The sequence below is a fragment of the Aphelocoma coerulescens genome, chromosome 1, assembly GCF_041296385.1.
Source record: "Aphelocoma coerulescens isolate FSJ_1873_10779 chromosome 1, UR_Acoe_1.0, whole genome shotgun sequence".
Lineage (NCBI taxonomy): Eukaryota > Metazoa > Chordata > Aves > Passeriformes > Corvidae > Aphelocoma > Aphelocoma coerulescens.
The window spans coordinates 51887127-51909170 of NC_091013.1; the positions used below are offsets into that span (position 1 = coordinate 51887127).

A 22044-nucleotide genomic window follows, 5' to 3' on the forward strand; every position below is an offset into this window, starting at 1 on the left:
TTACAGTTTTCTTAGAAAACACTGCAAAATTTTTCTTCTACCACTTTCTACTGCCTTTAAGCAGCTGCAATGCATGCTCATTGATAAGACACTACTAAAACCAGGCACCCGCAGTGTGAACTACTTTGTGAGCATAACTAGTCAGCAGCACCCCTGCTTGGGAACGAAGGAGTCGGAACAGGAAATTTTGAAAGAAATTAATTTGAAATTAGGCCGAGGGCCTATCATATTGGAAAAAACCACTACATGCTTATTAAATTAAGTCATGTTTCCTCTGAGTGTTTTTGATATCATTTATATAAGGATACGATAAAGCACGAATATAATGGTAAGGTTTATAAACTATCTAGAAATGTTTAAATCGTAGACTAGTTTGGTAGGAACTAAGCAAACAGAATTAGCAGTTTTCATTTAAGTTGAGGCTCACTTGGACTCAGCTGTCTGTGAAACTGCTTTGTTTTGGTTCTAACAAAAAGTAGTTTTTTAAGTGCTTGGGAGAGACAATCTAGTTTGGACCAGTTCATGAAAGGGATTTTGGTTTACTGATCTAAGAAGGGAATTTGACGAATAGCATGAAAAGGAGATGAGGGAAATCAATTTTGGAGGTGGAATGAGACTTCAGGAGGTGCATGGATAGTCACTTTTCTATGAAAAAAATGTATTAAAATGAGTGATAATCCAATCTCTGACAGGATAATTTAGGGGAGTTGTAGCTTCCTTGAAAGGAATCTCCCCATGTTTTCTTTTACCAGTAAAAGATCTGAAAGATGTTGTCAAAGAGCTATTGATATAACTCTATGATCACTTTTTGAACAGATAGCTAGGGTATCTGGATAGCTAGGTCCCATCACTCTGTATATATAACTTACGTTGCTTTTCCTCATATTCATAGTTCTTGATTTGTTAACGTTGTATTTTCTCTGCAAATCCTTGCCAAATCATTCAGCAGCTCTGGGAGAAGATTTAACAGCTGCTCAGGTCAGCTTTTGGTTTTATATATTCAGTACTCATTAGCTTCAGAAAATTCTGTGGTATCATTCACATTCTCAGATTTCTGCAGTAAACTTCATTTATTTTCATCCTTTGTTTTAGACATTTAATCTGCAGATTTTCTCTCATACACCATGACATATTAGTCTCTTAAGATAGTTCACATAAAAATCTTGACAAGAGCCTTTAGGGTTCCCTAAATGGCACAATTTTGCATACTTTTAGATCTGGGAGTGTATTCCAGTTCAGTAGTGCCCTGATCCTTGCTTGGCTGAAACTCAGGTAAGTACATAAAAAAGTACCCCAACTCTTCTCTAAAACTTGTGCAACTACCGTTTTGTTTCCTCTCCCATACCCCTATTTTGGAGTTGAAAAGGATTTCAAAGGAGTGTATTGGAAATGAATTGCATAGTGCTTTGGTCCAGTGTTTGGCTGCAAGGATTGGGGAGCACAGAGAGATCCTGAGGCATACTGTGGCACATGTAGGCCTTACAGATTACATGTGTATCAATTTTGTTGTCTTTATCTAGATTCTTGTTAAATGTTTGCAATCACCAAACACTTTGCAAGGCAAAAGAAAAGAAAGAACAGAGACACTAAATCATCAGAGAGAATTTAGCAACTGAGAGTACAACTAAGACCCTCCCCAGTATCTGACAGACACGGTCACCTGTGTTACTGAAAATGACACAGACAAGGAAACCCCAACAAATTAAACCAAAGTAAATAATTTTTTTCTCCATGGTTTAAGGGCCAGTAGCGAAAAAGTGCACTTATGGTAGTAATGCTAAAAGAGGAAGATTACCTCACGGTCATTTAGAAGTCTCTCCAAATCTGCTGCCATTTGATTCTTGACACGCAGCAAAGCTGTCTTTTCTTTATTTAAAAGACTGGTAAAAAGAGGATAGGAAATGCAGTAATAGCAACAGATAATCTCTTTTAATCTTGTATTCTGGCTGAAACAAGCATTTTCTAAAGTTAAATACTGACAACAATAAAAATCTGCTCAAGTAATTGTATCAAATGATCCTTCTCTATATTCAAGCACTGAAATTTTTATAAATGGGCCTACATGTACTGATACACACAACATCTTACTTTAGTCGAACAGAAAAACTTACTCAAAGCCTTCATAAAATGCTTTTGTTTTATTTTTTTCTCTGAAGGGTAATTTAAATGATCAGAATCTTCTATTATCATTTCTTGGTTTCTTCTAGGCAAAATGAGATTATTTTACAAGCAAAGTAAGACTCCTTATATCTACACTTCCATATCAAAATGTGGATTTCTTTGTTGTATTAGCCAATAGCAGTAGCACACTGTATGAACTCTTTTAATAGTACTGTATTTAGAATTCTGAAAATAGCAGATACAAGGAAGAAAACATCCAGCTCTTCCCCTTTTAGCTGTGCAGTTTCTGCCAAATTTGTAAACGTATTTTTGTTACTTTTAATTTTTTTATTCCAGCAAAATGCATGGGATCAAGTTTGTCCTATGAACCAAGTATGAAAACTGATTTAGCATGAAGGCATGATTTTATAGTAGAATATAAAGTTTAACTTTAATAATTCTTTTTTTTCATAGTTATAGAAAATGAGCATTTGAAATATTTAGCATACACATTGTGATTCCAGGCAGCAGCTCTATAATAATTAAATATATTTTCATATTTAGCCTCAGCATCAGTTTCTAACATTAAATTTCAGACTAATGCATGCATAACACCAGTATATAATCTAGTTTGTTAAAACAGCCACAGAAATTTTCTTGGAAGACATGTTATATAGGCCACTAGCATGACTTAACTAAATAGGTTATACAATATTAACTGTAACATAAACCAACAGCTATGAAAAATGCAATTCTGCATATGGAATGCAAATATGTAATACTGGAAACAGGTCAGGAGTTCAAAAGCAAATATATTAAAATTTTATAAATGGGGCAATTACATATGTTGCAAACACAAATTATTTAATATTTCCAGCATCTGATCCCGAAATGATCAACAAAATGAATCAATCTTTAATTGGCCATGTATCATCCGCTTGTTTCAAATAAGCAACATCATCCTTTGCCCCAGAGATTTTCTGGCAGCTCCTTGCAAGCCCTGTATTGTAAATTATGATTGTCAATTCCTTCTAGGCATTCATTAATTCTCAGAAAAAAATGTATGCTTTTGCCAATTTGCTCAGTTGTTTCAACAATTTAAAAGGGAAGTACTAACATTTATAAAAAACTATAAAAATATTTTCGTATTTTCAAGAGTTTTGTTTTCTGTCACATTTTTAATCATGATGAAATTGCTTTTTTTTTCCTTAGGTACTTTTTTTTTCTTGGGTTCACATGTTGTAACTTACATGTCGCTTTTTCTTGGATTTCTGTATTTCCTAAGAACATAAACTAATCCTTCAAGAGGCTCACAAACCTATTTGAGAAGCAATAATACAAGTTTCTCCATGACTTAAGCAGTGTACTTACTAAGCACAAACATCAGTGTTCATGACTGAACCAGAAGCTCATGTTTGAGGTACAGTTTCATCTACAGAACAGAACCTATTCTACTTATACCAGTTATACCTTCTGAAACAATACATGAGTGATCCATGCAGAGCAGTACTAATTTTCTTTGTTTATAGTCAAATATAGGACATGGACTACTACAACATTCAGCAGTACTTGATGTGTTTTCTGTCATACATATTGATATAGAACTACCAAAGCATGTGCAGACTTCAGATTTGGTAGTTTGGCAGTACTTGTGCTTTTTCATCAATGTAGATAGAAGGGAGTAATTAATATACTTACGAAAGAATACTGCAAGAGGCAAATACACATTTAACAGAAAAAGAAGTAGTTACCAGACAGAATAATATATGACAAGGTTGAACAGAAATACTTTCAAAAGTTCTATCTTGGGAAGAAGACTGACCATTTCAGTCCCTGGTTTTAAAATGTTCTGAACCAGCATCTTGTCTATCAGCAAAGAGGTTCTAGCTTTAACCTGCCTTACACTCCCACCAAAGAGTAGTTTAAGCTAGTCTAGTTTTGACTGGCAGTGTAACAAATCAGAGAGCAGCTTCACAATTTGTTTTAGCTGACCTAAGTGAGAACTGTTGTTGAAGGATCATCCTTCCCTCACCACATCCTGGTAACCTACTCTTTCTGTTGGTACTAGACAATTTGTCACCACATAAGGTCCCTTCACTGATCTGGATGGACACTGGAGTCTTTTTAATGGTTATATTTCACAAGGATCACCAAAATAACTTGATTTACCATGTACAGTGGAGACCTACAGCTGAAGGCAAGCATGCTCCATTTGGTGATGGAGTGCCTCAAGTGTCTTGCTATGATTCTGAAACCACTATCTGTGAGTCTAGGCAAACCAGCTTCTCACACTGGAGGAGTTCAAGGGCTGTAACTTTTTTCTAAAAAGACAGGACCATGATGTGCTCCACAGCCCTGGTCACTGATGGCCTCACCCCGAGCATGGAGAAGGTGCCCTTTGTTAGATGTCATATAACTGTGGCCCCAAAAGTCCAGGTTAGAGAACTAACTGAAAAGCAGTGCAGGTCCTGCTTTTTCTGTGTGCTTTTCCAGAAGAAACCAAATTGTCTGGGAGGACATTCAGTTTCATTCCATCATGCTTTTAAAGCCTAGCCAGGTTTGAATCCAGGTACCAGGAATGCAGGGCTTGCCATAAAATACACTTGTCATATACATACACATTGCTCATAGCAACCACTGTCTTGTTTTGTCTTGCTTCACCCAGGATCTAAAGCCAAGGCAGCTTGGGTATCGTATGTAAGACATTTTTAGATGACATGATTTTTCTACAGAATGGATACTTATGAACTTCAGCCTTATATAAACTCTTTTCAGTTTGGGCAACGAAACCATCTTAATGCTTAAGTGTAAATATACTAGTTACTATCCTGTTCAGAAGCTTCTACAATTAGATATTCTGGATAATATGTTTATGCTGGACACACAAAATAAACATGGGTTTATATAGTACTGGATTTTATTATTACTTCTATTCAGTTTGAAAAAAAATGTAGGTTTCTTTTTTAGTGAACTGTGTATTCCAGAAGCTGTAAGAAATAAGGACTGTGCCTTTCTGTTAATTTGCCCTTACAGAATGAAGTTGAATAGTCCAATACGGAATTTTTTTTGCATCTAATATTCAGATACAATACTACCATTGAAAAATCCAAATACAAATAGTATATGTAAAGGTTTTGTACATATAAATGAATATATAATATAGCCATATAGTGAAGCTATCCCTTGCCTGCAAATTACAGATGAATAGCTCAAAGCAGGCAGTTATTTATTAGTCTAGGTCAAATTTTGTTCTTAAGTCACACAGTAAGAAAGGGAGGTATAAGACGTTTTGCAAATAAAAGTTCTTTCCAAGAGAGAATACGTGATAAATCAGTGATCTCTCATTGTGCAGCTAAATAACCACAGCTCATCTTTTTAAACAGATTTAGGAGAGTATTGCTTAATGATTTTAACTGGAATGCTTCAGGAGGCTTAAAAACATATCCATGAAGTGTCCAAATTAAAATTACTTTTCCAAATTGTAAAAAAACCCACCCCAAAATAACTAGTTAAAAGTTGTATTACAGATCAGAAAATGTATAAAAAAGGACATATTTCTACAAATTTTGCTTGGAGCATTTCTCAGGTAAGCTGCAGTACTTTTGGAATAGATTATGCATATTTCACAGAATGGTAATGTACTCATAAAAAGCTCATTGCCCATTCTTTGATGGGAAAAACTCATCTAATACTCTATGCTGAGCTTTATGTTTGGATGGCAATTAGAGAACCCAAAATGTTTAGGTAAGGAACATTTCAGTACAAAGCTTCTTAGTGAGCAAAATCCTTATATGGCTTCTGGATTTCCCACACAGTTAAGGCTTTTGAGGAGTGTTTTTGGGTAAGGGAACCTCTTTTAAAACCAGCCATTGGTACTGAGAAATTTGAGTAACTGTGTTTAAAATAAATACCCTCTCTTTATGAATGAAGTCCTTTTAACATCTCCAGTTATTTATAAACCTGGATGTTTTTAGCAGAAAATTATGTACTAGAACTACAATTACTTCACTACACACATAAGAATGAAACTCAGAGATTTGTTTTCCCACAGCATGACATAGTTGCAAGCATTTCTTTTCAAAATGAGTGCTAAATGTGGTGTTTTCATTTCTGGCTAAAGAACTGTATGCTAGAGAGATTTCTTTATAGTAGCAAGAAGTCATCCTCACACATAGCACTGCTCTTATTAACCATCACTATTTACTTTTATTAACAAGAGTGCTATGTGGTCTAATATAAATAAGAAGTTACTTAACAGAGTATTTTGAGATATGCAGACCACCTATAAATTCACCCTGCACATGCCCTGTCACTCAAGACCAGAGGTTTTGTATCCGAAACATATCTGCAGGTGTATGGCTCACTTCACAAGCACGCGTGTTCTGCTCCCAGAGCCAAGTTCTCTTTGAGGCCAAGTGCCAGAACAGCCCATGGCCTGCCTGGGAGAATCCTAAGGGATGGGAAAGAGAGTGGTAGTGAACACTGATGTGGGCAACACCTGACAAGAGCCTCCATTACCCCTAAACAACCTCTCCTATCTTCGAGTGGTAATATGCTTGTGCATTCACACTTGAACCTAAACAGCGGTCTCAGCACACCTTTAATAAGCTGGTGGTGGGTCCCTAAGTTGTTCATGCAAATCACAGCAGTGGTAGCTGCTCAGCTAAGCATCTACCCCAACCACAACAGAACTTGCAGCTCTTATGAAGGTACAGCTAAAGACCCACAGAGCTGTGTGAAAGATGTCCAGAACAGGCACACTTCTCAGCAAACCAACAAAGTATCTCCAGCTCTGCTGGAATATACTACTTTAAGACTTTAGTTCTGTCTGGTAAGTATTCTGACTGTTTCTCCCCTTTCAGTGAGAAGCTGGATGAGGCTTTGAGCAACCTGGTCTAATGGAAGTTGTCCTTACCCATGGCAGGGCAGTGGAACTAGAGGATCTTTAAAGGTCCCTTCCAATCCAAACCACTCTGTGATTCAGTCTGACAGCTACTGACACAGGCAACCTTGAGCACCACTTGAACAGTCCTTTCAAGACAGGAAGACATTTTGATTTGAAGGCTCTGAAAGACAGCCTTAGCTCTAGAGGTGTGATGCTTAAGGATGAAGGCAGGTAAGCTGCTCTAGTCAAAGTGAACTTTGAAGACCATGCTGGAAAGAAATTTGTCTGCAGGACTTGTCAAAAATATTGTATCAAAATGATCTGCCCAAATCTCTCCCATTCCTCTTGCAGAAGTAACTGCTGTCAGAAGTGACACTTCAATAGAATTCTCAGTGTGGAGAATCGTGAACACATCTGTTGCCTGTTAAGGGACCCTTATACAAGTGATTTTAGGCCATTTTAGGAAAAATTGATGAAGATATGGCCCAAGAACATCCAAAATGAGATTTCTGTCATAGATAGCCTTCCTCGTACTTGTCTTCCTCCTGTGCTGATTCAACAAGCCTACTTCGTCAAAGTATCAAACTCACATCCAGTAGCAACCAACAAACTTCTTAAAACATGGAAATACAAAGTGATGCAGGTTGCTACAAACATTTATAGGTTGCAAGAAAGTACTGACTCATCATCCTGGGAAATCTGATGGAAGAATCATGCCAGGAGTATGTTTTAAAAAGATTATTGGCCGTGATCACTGTGTACAGAAGGCAATTACGGATTAAGACTAAAAAAGTAAATTCACTTGCAAATAAGTCCTTGCTGATCACTCCACAAGCAAGTTAAGTGGGAGGTAATAGAGAACACTGGCACTGATAACACAGATGTACCTGCTCTGCTTGGGGAATCTATGATTTACATAATGCAGAACCATCTCTCTTGATGAGCAGAAGAGATAAAAACACAACACAAAAAGAACACCCCTCCACCATTGAATCTGCACACTAAACAAGAAGGAAGGAAAATTATGATCAAGCATAGAGCAGCTGTAAGGACAAATTAAATATTCAGTCTTGATTCTCAGGGTGCAGGCATATCAACACTACATTAATTTGTCTACAATCTGGTACTCAAATATGAGATTAAAAAAAAAGTATCCAAAAAATCACTAGTATTTTTAAAGGTCTGTCTGAAAACAAGAATTCAAGCACTATTTTTCTTTTAGCTGGTTCTTGTGAAGTTGCTGTTTAGAAACAAAACTAATGCATTATTGTGTTTAAAATACTAAAAAATAATGTACCTGGTGTAATTTGTAGCACAAATTAAACCTCAATTTAGAGGCTGTTGCAGAATTGCAGTAATAACTATTAATTTTGGGTAATGGTCGAAAAATCAATTTCATTTTGAATGGTTTTACAAGTATTAAAATTTTCCCTTAGCTCTGAGACACAGAGAAACCAGGCTTCATAAACCAAGTTTAGTGTTTTCACTAATATTTTTCTAATAGCACCAACATTATCTGCAGAATTTAGGGTTCTTCTTGAGGAGCATTAACTCTCTGAACTCATCCTCTCAAAAATATTCCACACACAAACCAACAAAATGCTGTTTAATAAACTAAGAGGGATAGGAACAGTGGGCTAAATCTTTTGATCCAGCAGAGCTTCACTTGGCACGTATTTGGTAGGGATTATCATTAATTTACTTAAATCCCATTCTGATTCAGTTCTGCAATAGCTGGGAGTAATCTGAAATCACCTAAGGGGTATTTTAATTTAAAACTGTCATCAGCAGATTCCAAAAGGTTATCTTCATGACAAAAAGTTTCTTGAACGTAATGGTTCTCTGGTTAGAAATCCCTTCCTCTAACCTTCTTCTCTATAATGGGAAAGCAAAGGACCAACATTATCAATTTTATCCCAGATTATGATTTCTCATGTGTGCCAGGGAATATCAGCTAACCAATCAGGACCTTTGTTTTAAATGTGGAGTTATGAATAGCAAAATTAGGGACTACTAATATGCACTAAAGACATTAAGCTGTTCCCAAGAATTTCTCTGGCCAATGAAACCAGGAAAACTTGTGATAGTGGAATAAAATCTATTTTTAATTTAAAACGAATATTGGAAATACAGGGAAAAAACCTTCTAACCAAAATATTTGATATGCAAAGTAAGTGTTACTTTTTTTGCTGTAACATTTTTTTCAGGCCACATTTTCATTTACAGAAACACAGACCAGTGGTGAGTACACCCCAGCTCCCCACAATAGAGTACTGCTGGTATGTTTAACATGAGTGCTCACACTCTTGGGCAGATCCATTTTCTTTCTTAACCTGAGGCACTTTAAGATGCAAAAAATTTCCTTTACAGTTAATGGAGAGTAAAAGGCATCTCTAGGAAATTACTCACTCCACCCAAAATCTGAATTATGCTTTGGAGATGTCACTTCCTCCATGAACTACTATGAAAAGTCAACCTAAGTCTCTAATTTAGGTAACTTAATTTGTAGAGTAAAAATAGGAAGAATATCTGGGCATACAGATTATTGGCAATGAGCCATTTAACTCAAGAAAATAAATGTTAATAACTCATCTAAATTCTTTCATATTTTAAAGCATGAAACACACTTTCAGAAATGACTTCACCTATTTACTCCCTTTCTTTCTTCCTTTTGAGAGACTTTTGGACTACCTTGTGAATAATGAAATCATTCTATTATTACTACCATAATCCAAAAATTTAATTTGCTTGTGACCAATTCTTTGATATTTTTCACTATTGGAAAGTAAGACACTGTATATAGAGAACATTGTGATTTTTCATTTCCTGGAAAAATACAATTTTTCTTTGAAGTGCTTCTTTTATATAACAAGTCTAGGACAGTATTAAAAACATTTGATTCTGGAATTAAAAAAAGATCTATTCTTACTGAATCAAAGTTAAGCCCAGTGAAAGATATCTTGTCAGGAAGTATGAATGAATATTTCAGTTTATTTATAAACGTATTGATTCATATATAGATTTGCTTGGATAATAAGCATTTTTACATACTCCTAAATAACAAATACTATCCCAAACCATCAAAACCCTCTGAATAAATACATATGTAAGACAGTATGTTAGATTAAGTATTAGCTAGGGTGAATCCTGTTTTCTTTATTTTAATTGTTTCAGTAGATTAGTTGGAAAACCCTGTATTTTTATGTAATTGCTTCATAATAGAATCACAGTAATGCCTCCTAATAGTTTGCTTTTCCTAAACCAAGACACCACAAAAACACCTAATACTTAAAATGCTAATTCTTCTGTAGAGCAGTGGGACTCGGCTACCAACTTCCTTGAAAATCAAGGGACATATTATTTTATAACAGCTTACCAGGGAATCAGGTGCTAAACATAATTTATAAAGCTGTACGATGCTGGGAAGTTGCTCAGTGGTCAGAGAGCTCTGACAGATGGATACAGCAGCCAATCCCAGACTCTCTACTAGAGAATATGCTCTAATTATGGCTGAAATACCCTTTGCTGGTGGACTACTCTTATTTTTCTTTGACTTTATTTCTTTATTTTTACTGTTGTACAGTTGTTCTGTCATTCTTTGCTTTTACTCTTCTAAATTCTTCTCTACTTCATGAGAGCTCTTCTCAGTTCCAAATTCACTTTAAACATGTCATAGGTACTTTTCCAAACCTAAATTCCCCTTCTCTGACATTATGATAGAAATCACAAGTGCTACAGTTCCAGCATGAAGACTGGAGTTGGTCAATCATGGAGTGTTAACATCTCAACTTTGTGGACAACAACATAATTTTTTTTCTAATGATAAAAATCTAAGTGATTTTACATTCAGTTTAAGAAAAAATAAAACAAGAATCAGTGATTTTAATTACCTGTTATCTTTTTCAAGTTGTGTAATATGTTCTTTCTGTAGACTTATTTGAGAATCTCTCTGTTGTACAGTTTCAATGAGGTATTTGTATGGCTGTTGTGCTTGGTTCAACAAAGAATTTGCTCTGTCAAGCTGCAAAAAAAAAGCATTACTACTATAAATTTTGTAATTTATAAAGCACAGTTACTTGATTATTACTGAATTATTATTGGATATTATTGATTTTTACCAATTGCATATTAATATAAACTCCAAACCTGTTTCTACACACACAAAAAAGGAAGCACACCACCTTCAAATTGATAACTAGTACATTATCTTCTCACTTTTCTGTTCTAATTGTGTGCTATTTTCACTTCAATAATGGTACCACTCTCTACACCTCCCTAATCTGCATTTTCAAGAGTTTTAATCTAACAGCTTCCATTGATTTAAAAAAGTAAGTAGAGTCAATTCCTCTGTTTGTGGTCTTACTGACTTACTGTGGTCTTTTCCTCCCTCCTTTAAAAACCTGAAAAAGTTGTATCATAAATACTGCACTGCAAGTATTTGATCCAAGTTCAAAAGAAAAGCTGATAAAATCACTTTTGCATCAGCTTTTTATCTAAGTTCTAGATTTCATCTAGATGACTGAACAAACTGTCAGTCAAAAGAACAATAATGGATTACCTAAGCATGCTGTAGTCTACAAGATATCTGGTTTGTTCGTAAATAAAAAGAAAATCAAGGAAGACAATAGCTTGGAGTAAAAATTACGTAATGAAGCAAAGAGAAATTTTAGAAATTTTAACTATATAAAAAAACAATGTTTAACTTTGTACTGTATTGCATTCTGATTTAAACTATACAATTATATGATAAAAGATCAAGAATTTAATGGCAAGATAAAAATGAGTTGAAGAAGTTCCTGTGGAACTCTGCAGGAATTTGAACTAAGGTCACTGATACTGAATCTTTCATCAGTGATCTAGAAGCAAATATAAAACTACTGTGGGTAAGGAACATATTGAAGTGAAACCCAAAAAGATTTAAGATAAAGAATAGTGATATGGAAGAATACCAAGCATAACAATGAATTCACCAATTTCCTGATGTCTCCAGGTAAAAACCTGACAGAATATGTTTTAGTCAAATAAAAATTACTATGATATACTTAAGAATCCATAACAAATTGTAGTATTGGTTAAAAAATCCCCCAAACTTCACTATTCATGTATCTTTCACTGAAATAATCTATATAATAATATATATACACATATAAAATTTATAAAATTAATGTAATTTAAACATATGTAGAAATTCAAGTATTTGTACGCTGTGAAGTACTTGGGTGTAGACATTCTAATTTGTAATTACCATGGCTTTAAAAATCAAACTGTTAACCACATTCCTAAAATAGCAAACCTACAGATTCCATATGGTGGCAACATCTAATAGCAAACCTAGTTGTCCCTTCGTTCCTATGAGAAAAATAAAAAGACAACCTTAAATTTTTTTTTAAAAATTAGCTTGCCCTAAGTCTGGGACATTTCAAGCTGAGGTTTGTCAAATATCTTCAAAAGTGATTTAAGAGAAGAGCTGTGTAAAAACTAGTGATGTATTCATTGAACAATTAAGTATCAAACAGAACAAACTAGCTTGGCTGGCTGTTCTTCTGTTCAGAAATCAAAACGTCCATCTGGCTCACATTCCTGTTTAGCCTGTAAAGTAATCTTTCTTTCAATATTAATTGCAAAACAAATTACAAACTTCTTTGAAAACTTCTGTTGTGGAGTTTTGGTTAATTATGAGGCCATTTTTTTAACATCAAATAGATAAAAAAACACTGTTTAGAAAATATTTCATTTTATGAACAGCTGTTCCGCAACGTTTCTACAGATTTGAATTTTTGTGTAATAATGATTTACCTCTTGTGAAATCTGTGTTACTTGCTCCTTCTGATGTTCCAGATCTTTTACAAGCAACGAGTTTTGCTTTTCTAGCTGCAGTAATCTTCTTGCCAAGTGAACACTGTGCCAATAAAAAGCAAGCTCAACTTGAATTTTTTCCAAAATAGGCAAAAGAAATTCTCACATTATACTTCAGGACTTGATTGCCTTAATTTTTCACCAATGCTTAAATATTAACATATATAAACTACATAGTTAAACATGCTGCATGGTCAAAGTTAGAAAAACAGTGAAAATATTACAAAATTTAACAGCACTAAAATAACATTCACACAGTTAAGCCGTTGTAATATTTTATATAAAGTAATTACCTATATAATTTGTCCAATACTACACAACTGCAGTAATACTCTCAAAATACTTCATTTAATTATGATTATTTACTTCCTAGGAGCTTAAGAGAATCACTTTAATTCTAAGTTAAATAATTGTTTAAAAATGCACATTAATATACGTTTTGCAGTAAAACACTGAAAAATGTAGTATTTTTTCCCTTTCAAAAGAAAGGCAAAATTGTTTTGTCCGACATTTAATATGCAAAATAATTAAATGTTATTGCCAATTTTGTTTTAAATAAATTCTTATGTAGAGTCACAGATCCACTTTGAAGAGGAAGGATTACTGAGTTACTTAAACAACCTAGTTAAAAAATGAGATCCTCAACATCTTGCATGCTCCATGTCCAGAAATGAAGAGTTTATTATCCATTCAAGAGCACAGGTCCATAGTCCTCAATGGGAAGATTCAATATGCACTGCAGAGCCTACTAATGCATCTAACCTAGTCTTCCAACCTCTTATGAATCACAGAATGGGCAAGGCTGGAAGGGACCACAGTGGTCATCTGGTCCAACCTCCAGAGCATGTTGTGAAGGAGTGCTTCCATGTGGTTCTTGAGTAACTCCACACACAGTTCCTAACCATGACAGAGAATCTGTGAGAGGGTAAGTGGTCTAAAGCAGACTACAGGGAGAATATGTTTACTCTAAAGCTCAGGCTTAGAGTGCATAAATCGAGATCTTTGAGTGCTAAAAGTTTATCTGAAAATTTGACCAGTCATAACCTCCATCTCTTCCTCAGTAAAATGGAATACACTTTTAGATTTCGCAGAAGTCTTAATATTCTTCATCTGTGTTATAAACATATTCTTTCATGCAGAAATCTCATCTAGTACAAAAGAGAAAGGAACCAGTTCTCTGACTAGCAGCTATTAGAGTGTAAGGGAAAACTTGGATACCTTCCCATGACAACTTTAGGAATGCAGCCCATCATAATTCTCCCAGCTACAACTATTCAGTGAACTTTACCTGAATTTGCAAATATTTAAGGGTAACACAAGTACATCTTTCAAGTATACTTGTCAGCATGTTTTTTGACTAGTTTAAATTTAAAGCAAAGGTACAAAGGGACTGATGTGCAAAGACATCTTATGCTGGAAACATTTGATTCCAGCTATACTAGAAAATTATGTGGTGCTCAAGAATGTGATAACTCTTTGTTAGCAAACCACCAGAGTCATCCTGGTAGTGTTCTGCACTCTCTCATTTAACACCTCCCAAGCAGTTCCTAGGCATAGCTGGCAAGTCAGCATGGGCAAGGAAATCATTGCCAGTACACTGTTCACATGTAGCCTAAACTACTCTGAGAATTGTTTTATGGAAATGGACTACTACAGGCCATTTGTTCTTGATGCTTCAGAGTGCTCCCAGGCATGCCTAATTTAGTACTATGGGTGTACAGTGCCTACATCTGAAGTAATGAAATAGTTGTTTCTGGCAAGTGGGCAAAGAGGTATACACCCCACAGTGCTTGAAAAGGTGGGTTTTGTACAAACTATCAGAGACTGAAGTGCATGATGTGAAATTAAAAGAGCTCTTCATTTAGGATCCCATAAGTCTGAGATTAAAGAGCAGGTAGTGGGCTCCAGAAAGAAGATTATTCACATTTGTAATAGATTCTCTTTCCTTAAGCAATCCTAGAGAGCAGAAAACTTATCAGTGTTTCTTCAATGGCTCTAAACATAGAGGATGGTGTCAGGGTCTTTGCTTTTAAAAACTTTGGCAGCCAAAGGCATCACACACATTTTCTGCATGGCAGTTTTCCTTGAATCAAAACAGCAGGTAAACCATATACAGTCTTTTATGGCTTTTTTAATCTTTTAAATTCTAAAAGATAAAGAAAGTTTATGAAGTCTCCAACACTATTATGAAGGATTAAGCCAGGTTTATTAGTCAATGCCTTTTAGAACAAAAGTGGAGTACATGAGTCATTCTCATAGAGCCGCTTTAAGCTCAGAAAGTGTCTTCCAAGCATATCTGAAATCTTGGCCTGATCATCAGATTCAGCATTCAAAGGAGATTTAACAAGAGTTTTTATACATGCAAATAATCTAAACTGAATCTAATAAGGTGGGGAAAAAGAAGGATCTAAGCGGAAACTCAGAAAAGTGCCCAAACTATTGACAAAAGAGGAATAAAATGAAGCTTCAGGAAATGGTGCTACAGAACTCTCAACAGTTTTCTAAACCAGACAAACAACAGGGTTATGGAGGCCTTTTTGCACACTCCTCACCCCCACTGTTTCCCTTCTTCTTCAATTTTATGCAGTATAAAGAAAAATCTTACAAGGAAACAATCTGAAGAGGCTTAAAAGAACAAATTAAGCCATGCCAAAGTTAAGTACTATGTAAGATCTTTGTCAGCAATATATGTCAGTGCACAATAGGTCTAATCTGACTGACGATCATATCAACAACACTTACCTGAAAAACGAATATATAGGGCAGAAGAAATAGTATGTGGCCCATAAATCTGTGTTGAAAATATGAATGGACCATCATTAAATATCCTTTGTTATGGAGAAGATAGGGGTTAAGAAGAAGAAAAACAACTAAACAAAAATAATACTTGCAGTAAAAAGCAGCTGTAAATGACAAAAACTCCTATTACAGCTTCTGAATGCTAGAAATGTACCCTGTGAAGCTGTGATACATGGTCACCCTGTCTTTACTCTTCTTGGTGTGTCCACCAATGACTGTGGAGTTTCTCATTTTGGTCAAAGCCTACCACTAGCACAAATTATGCAGCTGATTTCCTGCATTTGATCAAACTGTAGGCAGACTCATATTCCATGGAATAAACCTAATCCTACGAGAACCACCATCCTAATTTTGAACAACAAATTCTGTGGTCACAGTTTGTAAGTATTTTAAATAAACCCACATTCACAGAACCATTAAGGTTGGCAAAGACCGCCAAGATCATAGAGTCCAACGTAAGACTGAACACCACACTGACAACTAGACCATGGCACCTTCCACGGATGGTGATTCCAACAACCTTCCTGGGCAGCCTACTCCAATGCTTGACAACAAGAAATTGTCCAGCCTGAACCTCCCCTGGCACAGCTTGAGGTCATTTCCTCTTACCCTGTTTTTAGTTGCGTGGGACAAGTGAGTCATAGCCACAACACACAGGCTCACAATGAGCCATTCAAATGTCAGTATTATTTCTTAAAGACAATGCATAATATAAATTTATTAGTTCAGAATGACTATGATCAAGAGGTATATTTTTCACCTATGCATCATTTTAATATATTGATCAAATTTTCAAATTAGCCAAACCAGAGCAAACTAAAAAGCAACGTGAATCAGATCCTGTATTAGTGAAGATAAAATAGTGATGCTCTGAACCATTATCCTTGTTAATATCCTGACAGATATTTTTTCCTTACTATTAAATACAATGATTTTTAGGGTATTAATAATGCAAATCCTATTACATAAATGTAAACAATGTAACTAATCTGTTTTTACAGCTGCTTAGTTTTATACAATTATAATTAATCTTTCTGAAAGTCATTGAGAAGAGATCTTAAAATGACCTAGAAAAATATGTATATGCTCATTCATATGCATCAACCACATTAACAGGTCCTTGTCTTCAATCTATTCCTGTATACTTAAGTCATTAAAAAAACCTCTTTATGTTAATCAAACTGGCTGGATTCTAAGACAAAACTGTTGGAACCCTGGGTTCTGAGAATTTCAGACAAGCAGTGATCCTCAGAAGCACACTGTATTAGATCTGAAACCCTAAGAAAGGCTCCCTAAATTGTGTGGTAACTCTGAGATTGTTGCTGTGTAATTAAAAGTTATATCACTGGGTGGAATATGTAGAGGTGTAGAAAAATTAGGTTTAGGGGATATAGGTAACAACATGGAGGATTTTGGGTGTGGATCTTCTTCTTCCTTTCTCCTTCCTCTTCACAAATCTAGGGGTTCTGGTACTGGATTAAGAAAACCGCACTGTGGGTCATGAACAGCTAGTTATTGGATTATAAATAAAAACAAGTTACTTGGTTGGGTAATTTAGACCTTAAAAAGCCTTGGAAGTTAGAACTCACAGCCATTTTCCACCTTGTTAAACTTGGAGGCACATTCTCTGCAGCTGTGTTATAGATAAGATATAATAAACAACTAAGTTGGAAGATGAACTCTCGGTCTCCTGCATCTTAATTCAAACTCTTGAGTAAAGGAACTCACGAAATAGAAGCACGTAAGAAAAGAAATGGTAACAAGAGGAAATTAACCCTGGGACACTAATACAATACATAATGCATGTATCTTCATTTAGTTTATCTCGAACAAGTAAATTCATTAGGTACTTTTTTTTACCTTTGCTTTAGTCGTCTTTTGGCTGTTGTCGGAACATTAGCACCATATCCGTATGAGAAGAGAACCCTTTCAGCTTCAATTTCATCTTCCACTGCAAAAAATTGCAGAAAGGTGCTGTTGAAGAACAGTGCCAGAACTTACAAACTTCTAAGCAATTCCATTTACAGCTCAACATACAAAAACATTTTTCTAGAAGCTAAATTTTCAGTTGGGAGTAACCTTCTGGACTTAAGTGGAACAAATTTTTCACCATTACCATTAAATATAGTGCCACACTTTAATTACCTACAACACTTTTTATTTTTATGATTAATATAAACTCAGGTTTCCTCTATCCTGTAAGATGAAGTGGGCCAGAAAAAAAAAAAAAAAAAAAAAAGAAAAAAGAGAAGCCTATGTGTGAGGTAGACAAGAGCAGAGAGAGGGGGACACAGAGGAGGGATAAAGGGGGACAGTGACAAAAAATGGGAGTGGCAGGGGTGTGAGAGAGAGAACAAGTGAACACCAGCCCAGGCACCACACAAAAGCTTTGATGAATCAAATCACTTGTAACAGGAGAAACAAATCTGGAAATGATTTGAGTCCTATCTGACTCATCTTTCTTAATGCTCAAGTGCCTCAAAATCAGAAATACCTTCATTTCTCAACAACCCACAAAATGCTGTAAATTCTGTTCTCACATGTCTAATACCCTTGTAGTGCTATTTTAAACAAGGATTTGAAAAACACATTTAGAAAGAGAAAAGCCTCTAGAAGAGCATCTGTGGTAAGTCACATATCTAGTTATATTAAAAAAAATATAGAAATTTCAGTAAGTGTGACAGAAAAAGTTTACTGATGTGGCACTACAAAGACACCAGAACTTCAGAGCTGTCTTAAATATGACAGGGAATTCTTCAGTGCTGTAAACACCTCTGGGTCAGAAAAACATAAAGAATAATTCAACCTGCCTTTGTTAATACCCCTCTTTTTGGTTACATATTCAGTGTCACAAGTCTCAGAAAAACATTAGTAAGATCCTGTCCTGCAAATTCAGATCTATCAGCAGTGTCCAGTAAATGTCATACCATGAAGACAAACACAAAAGAAATTGGAAATGTTGTAGGTATCAAAGTAGTGTTTTGTATCAGTGTGTGATTCTTTTATCTTAAAACATTCCAGGCTCTTCACCTGACTATGTGGTGTAAAATATACATTTTACAAGCTAGAGGACACTTATAAATGACAGTTTCTTATGCTATCAGCACAGATGTGCCATTGTGAGGATACAGAGAAGTTCAATCTTTTTCTTAGAAAGATACTAACCAATGGAAACGAGAAAAATTGAACAACTGGTCTACAACAGAACTACCCTAACAGGAAGATTTTATCCTGAAAACGAGGAATAGACAAATGCAAAGGAAATTTACTATTGTTATTCATGTGGAAACCTCTCATGTGCTGTAAGAAGTGGCTATATAAATTCTTCATAGCTTCCTGAATAGGCTGTTTCATGTCATTTCAATATTAATAAAGTGAGGCGTAACAATCAGGGAGTAACAGTAAAAATTCAGCCAGTGATCTCTTCCACATGCATATTTTCCAAAGGAAAAAAAGTTTATATATATATATATATATATACATATATATATATATAATTTATATATTATATGACAAAAGCCATGTCACGTGTAAAAAAACACACAGTTTATTGAAAAGTCCAGAGAACCCAACCCCCACTGGCATCCCTAAATACTATAAAACAGCAGAGGCTTCATGACTCAGGATGAAGAAAAAAACATTATATGGTATTTAAGTATAAAGAGGTAACCACAGGAATGAAGATTAATCCTTATGATCACTAAAGTTTGTAGAAAACTCCAATTGTCTTCCACATAATGCTTCAGTCTAAATTATATTCCCCGAAAGACAGATTGAAGTATTTCCATTATGCATTCAATTTGAAAAATAATTGTTTCCTTTCAATTATCTTTCTACCTTTAGCTATTTGTGACATGTAACTATCATGGCATAATTTGAGACACAGGAGGAAGCATATCTGTCTTGTCCTTCAAAGTGTTTTTTTTTTAAAAATACTTTTTTCTTCTGTTTTTCCTAAGATACTAGACTTATCTAATATTAATCTTAACTTTCTATATCAAATACACTGAAATAGCAAGTTCATTATTAAATAAAAGTACACTGAAATAATACTAAGCTGTAACTTCTTTTTTTCTCTAAGGAAATCAGAAAATAAAGTAACTCCATTCTAAAAGAACAGTTCATCTGGAAACTTCCCTTTCTTCAGCATTCTATAGCATAGAATATAAATTTTAATTAAAATAGATATTTAAGAAGAAGTTAAGAATGATCTCGTAAAAAACTTCACTGCTGTGCCAAGATGAGTAAGAAAATGTAAACCACTGTAAACAAAACCCAGTGTTCTGAACTCTACCTTCTCCTTGGAGAAAATGAAGGTAAGGTCCAAAAATTCTGTGTTAATACATAAACACTCCTTAGGCAAGTTTAAATATATATATACATGCTTCAAAAAACCATGTGACTGACTAAAACAGAAGCGCGTATACAGCAAACATGCTTACGGTCAGACTGGAACCTCTGGGTAGCCAGGCCATTCTAAGTAAAGGCTGCAGTGCATAAAATTAATAAAGCATGTGCAGTCTGGTTACTAAAGATACTCTAACATCACTGCATCTTGGTAATAATGCACACTTTGCTATACACTACTGTTTACATATAAAGCTTATGCAATAATCTTCTATCTGGAGTACTTTATAAATTGCGACTATTGTTTGAAGGAGGAAAGAAAGATAAAAGGAGAAGAAGACAGTTGAATTCGTCTTAAATCTTAGAATGTCCTACTCTGTTTACACACAGGCTAAAAGATTTCAAGATTAGCATCACAGTTTCAAATTAGAAATTACTTGCTTTGTGGATTGATTTAGGCAGAGAACCAAATGAATAGAGATTTTTCACAAATTGTGCTGTGTTTGAGAATATTTTAATTTTTGCTAATGAGAGACAAAAATTTTCAAGAGTAATCAGGTATGAATTTAATCCATGGTTTAGTACTTGGAACAGACTGAGCTGCCGCAAGTAACTACTTAATGTCTAATTATTATTAATTCAACAGAAGGAAGAGTTTTTTCCCCCTTCCAATTAGTTATAAAATTCACATTAATCACTGTACTGAAATATAAAACTTGTATTTTCCTATCAACTAAGAGGGCTTCCCAACACTTAACATGTATTTAAATAATAGAAGAATCCTAAAGACTATATCTAATTATAATGGATTATTAGAATAAGGAAAAGAGAAATGACAGAATACTGAGATGATTTTCAATAAGCACAAACTCAGACATATGGATGTTTGATACACATTTACAGGTACATTTAGAAACCTGTCATTAATATTTTCTATCAAAATAATTACTGCCTTTTACTTGTCAGGCATAATGAAGAAGAATGACAGGCACTGTAAGACTTTCCAAGTGCCATGAGAAAAAAGATATCGTAATGCCAGAAACACCTACAGATAAACCAGAATTTGTGGCAGAACTTACTTTCTGCTGTCTGCAGTATTATCTCATCAAGCTCTTTTTCAAGTTTTTCGTAAGTATCTAGTCTTGCTTGAAACTCAGAATTCTGTGTTTGAAGCTCAATAATGCGGGTTTCACTAGAAGACTGAAGACTATAAAATTCCTTCGTAAGCACCTGTGAGAATGAATAATGGAAAGATGAGGGATTCAGCATTACAGCTGCTTTTGAAAGACACAAAATATAATACATGTAAAATGTGGAGCAGTATGACATTAAATACTTGATGCAAGTTTTGCACAGCAAAGATTAAAATACTTTAAAAAGCAGTTATTCTTTCAATAATACTACCTTGCACATATTAAACTGTCAGGTCCTAGGCTTGTCTGCTGAGGCCTTAGTAATTCTAAGAAGCTGAAAAAGCTACAAGAATTTTAAAGGAAACGTAGGAAAAGCCAGATAGCAACCAAAAAAAAAATTCAGATACAACAGTCAAAATAGCATAAATGCAATCATTTTTGTTGCTTTAACTGGATGCTGATTTCAGTCATCAATTTATGAAGATTCCTTCACAGAATGCAAATACAAAAATTTGCCATTAAAGCTATACAAGTCTTATTACTTACTTATTAATAAAAGGTAATATGCCATCAACATTCAAGACTAATGTCAACACTTAATCCACTAAGCTTCAAAAAAAACCTCCCATATTCAAAACTAACAGGTATGAAGGCCTGTATAATAATTTAAGTTTGATATAATGCTTGATAATAGGAAACAACATTGACCAAATAAATACACAACAAAGTGGAACAAGAAAATCCTTGGTATGTGAAGTAGCAATCTACATACATTGCAGAAAAAATCCCACCAAAACAGGTAAAGTAAAAACCAAGTGGTACTGCTGTTAAATTTCATATTCACTTCCTAAGTAAAAATCACCAACAATCAGAATGACAAGTGAATATAGATTTTGAGATACAGAAATATATGCACAGTGTGCA

The 22044-nt window shown here is 34.8% G+C and overlaps 1 protein-coding gene across 3 annotated transcripts in view; it reads right to left on the minus strand.

Moving 5' to 3' along the window:
- PIBF1 (progesterone immunomodulatory binding factor 1) overlaps nt 1-22044 on the minus strand; it is a 106765-nt gene that overhangs the window by 19532 nt on the left and 65189 nt on the right. For 2 of the 3 annotated variants that reach the window (XM_069009175.1, XM_069009184.1), the window contains exons 12-16: nt 21067-21217; nt 17501-17591; nt 12782-12884; nt 10876-11006; nt 1796-1880 (exon numbers count right to left, since the gene is read on the minus strand). In XM_069009175.1, the coding sequence (XP_068865276.1) occupies nt 1796-1880; nt 10876-11006; nt 12782-12884; nt 17501-17591; nt 21067-21217 (561 nt within the window). The remainder of the gene's footprint in view (nt 1-1795; nt 1881-10875; nt 11007-12781; nt 12885-17500; nt 17592-21066; nt 21218-22044) is intronic. The other variant, XM_069009194.1, reaches the window with a different exon arrangement.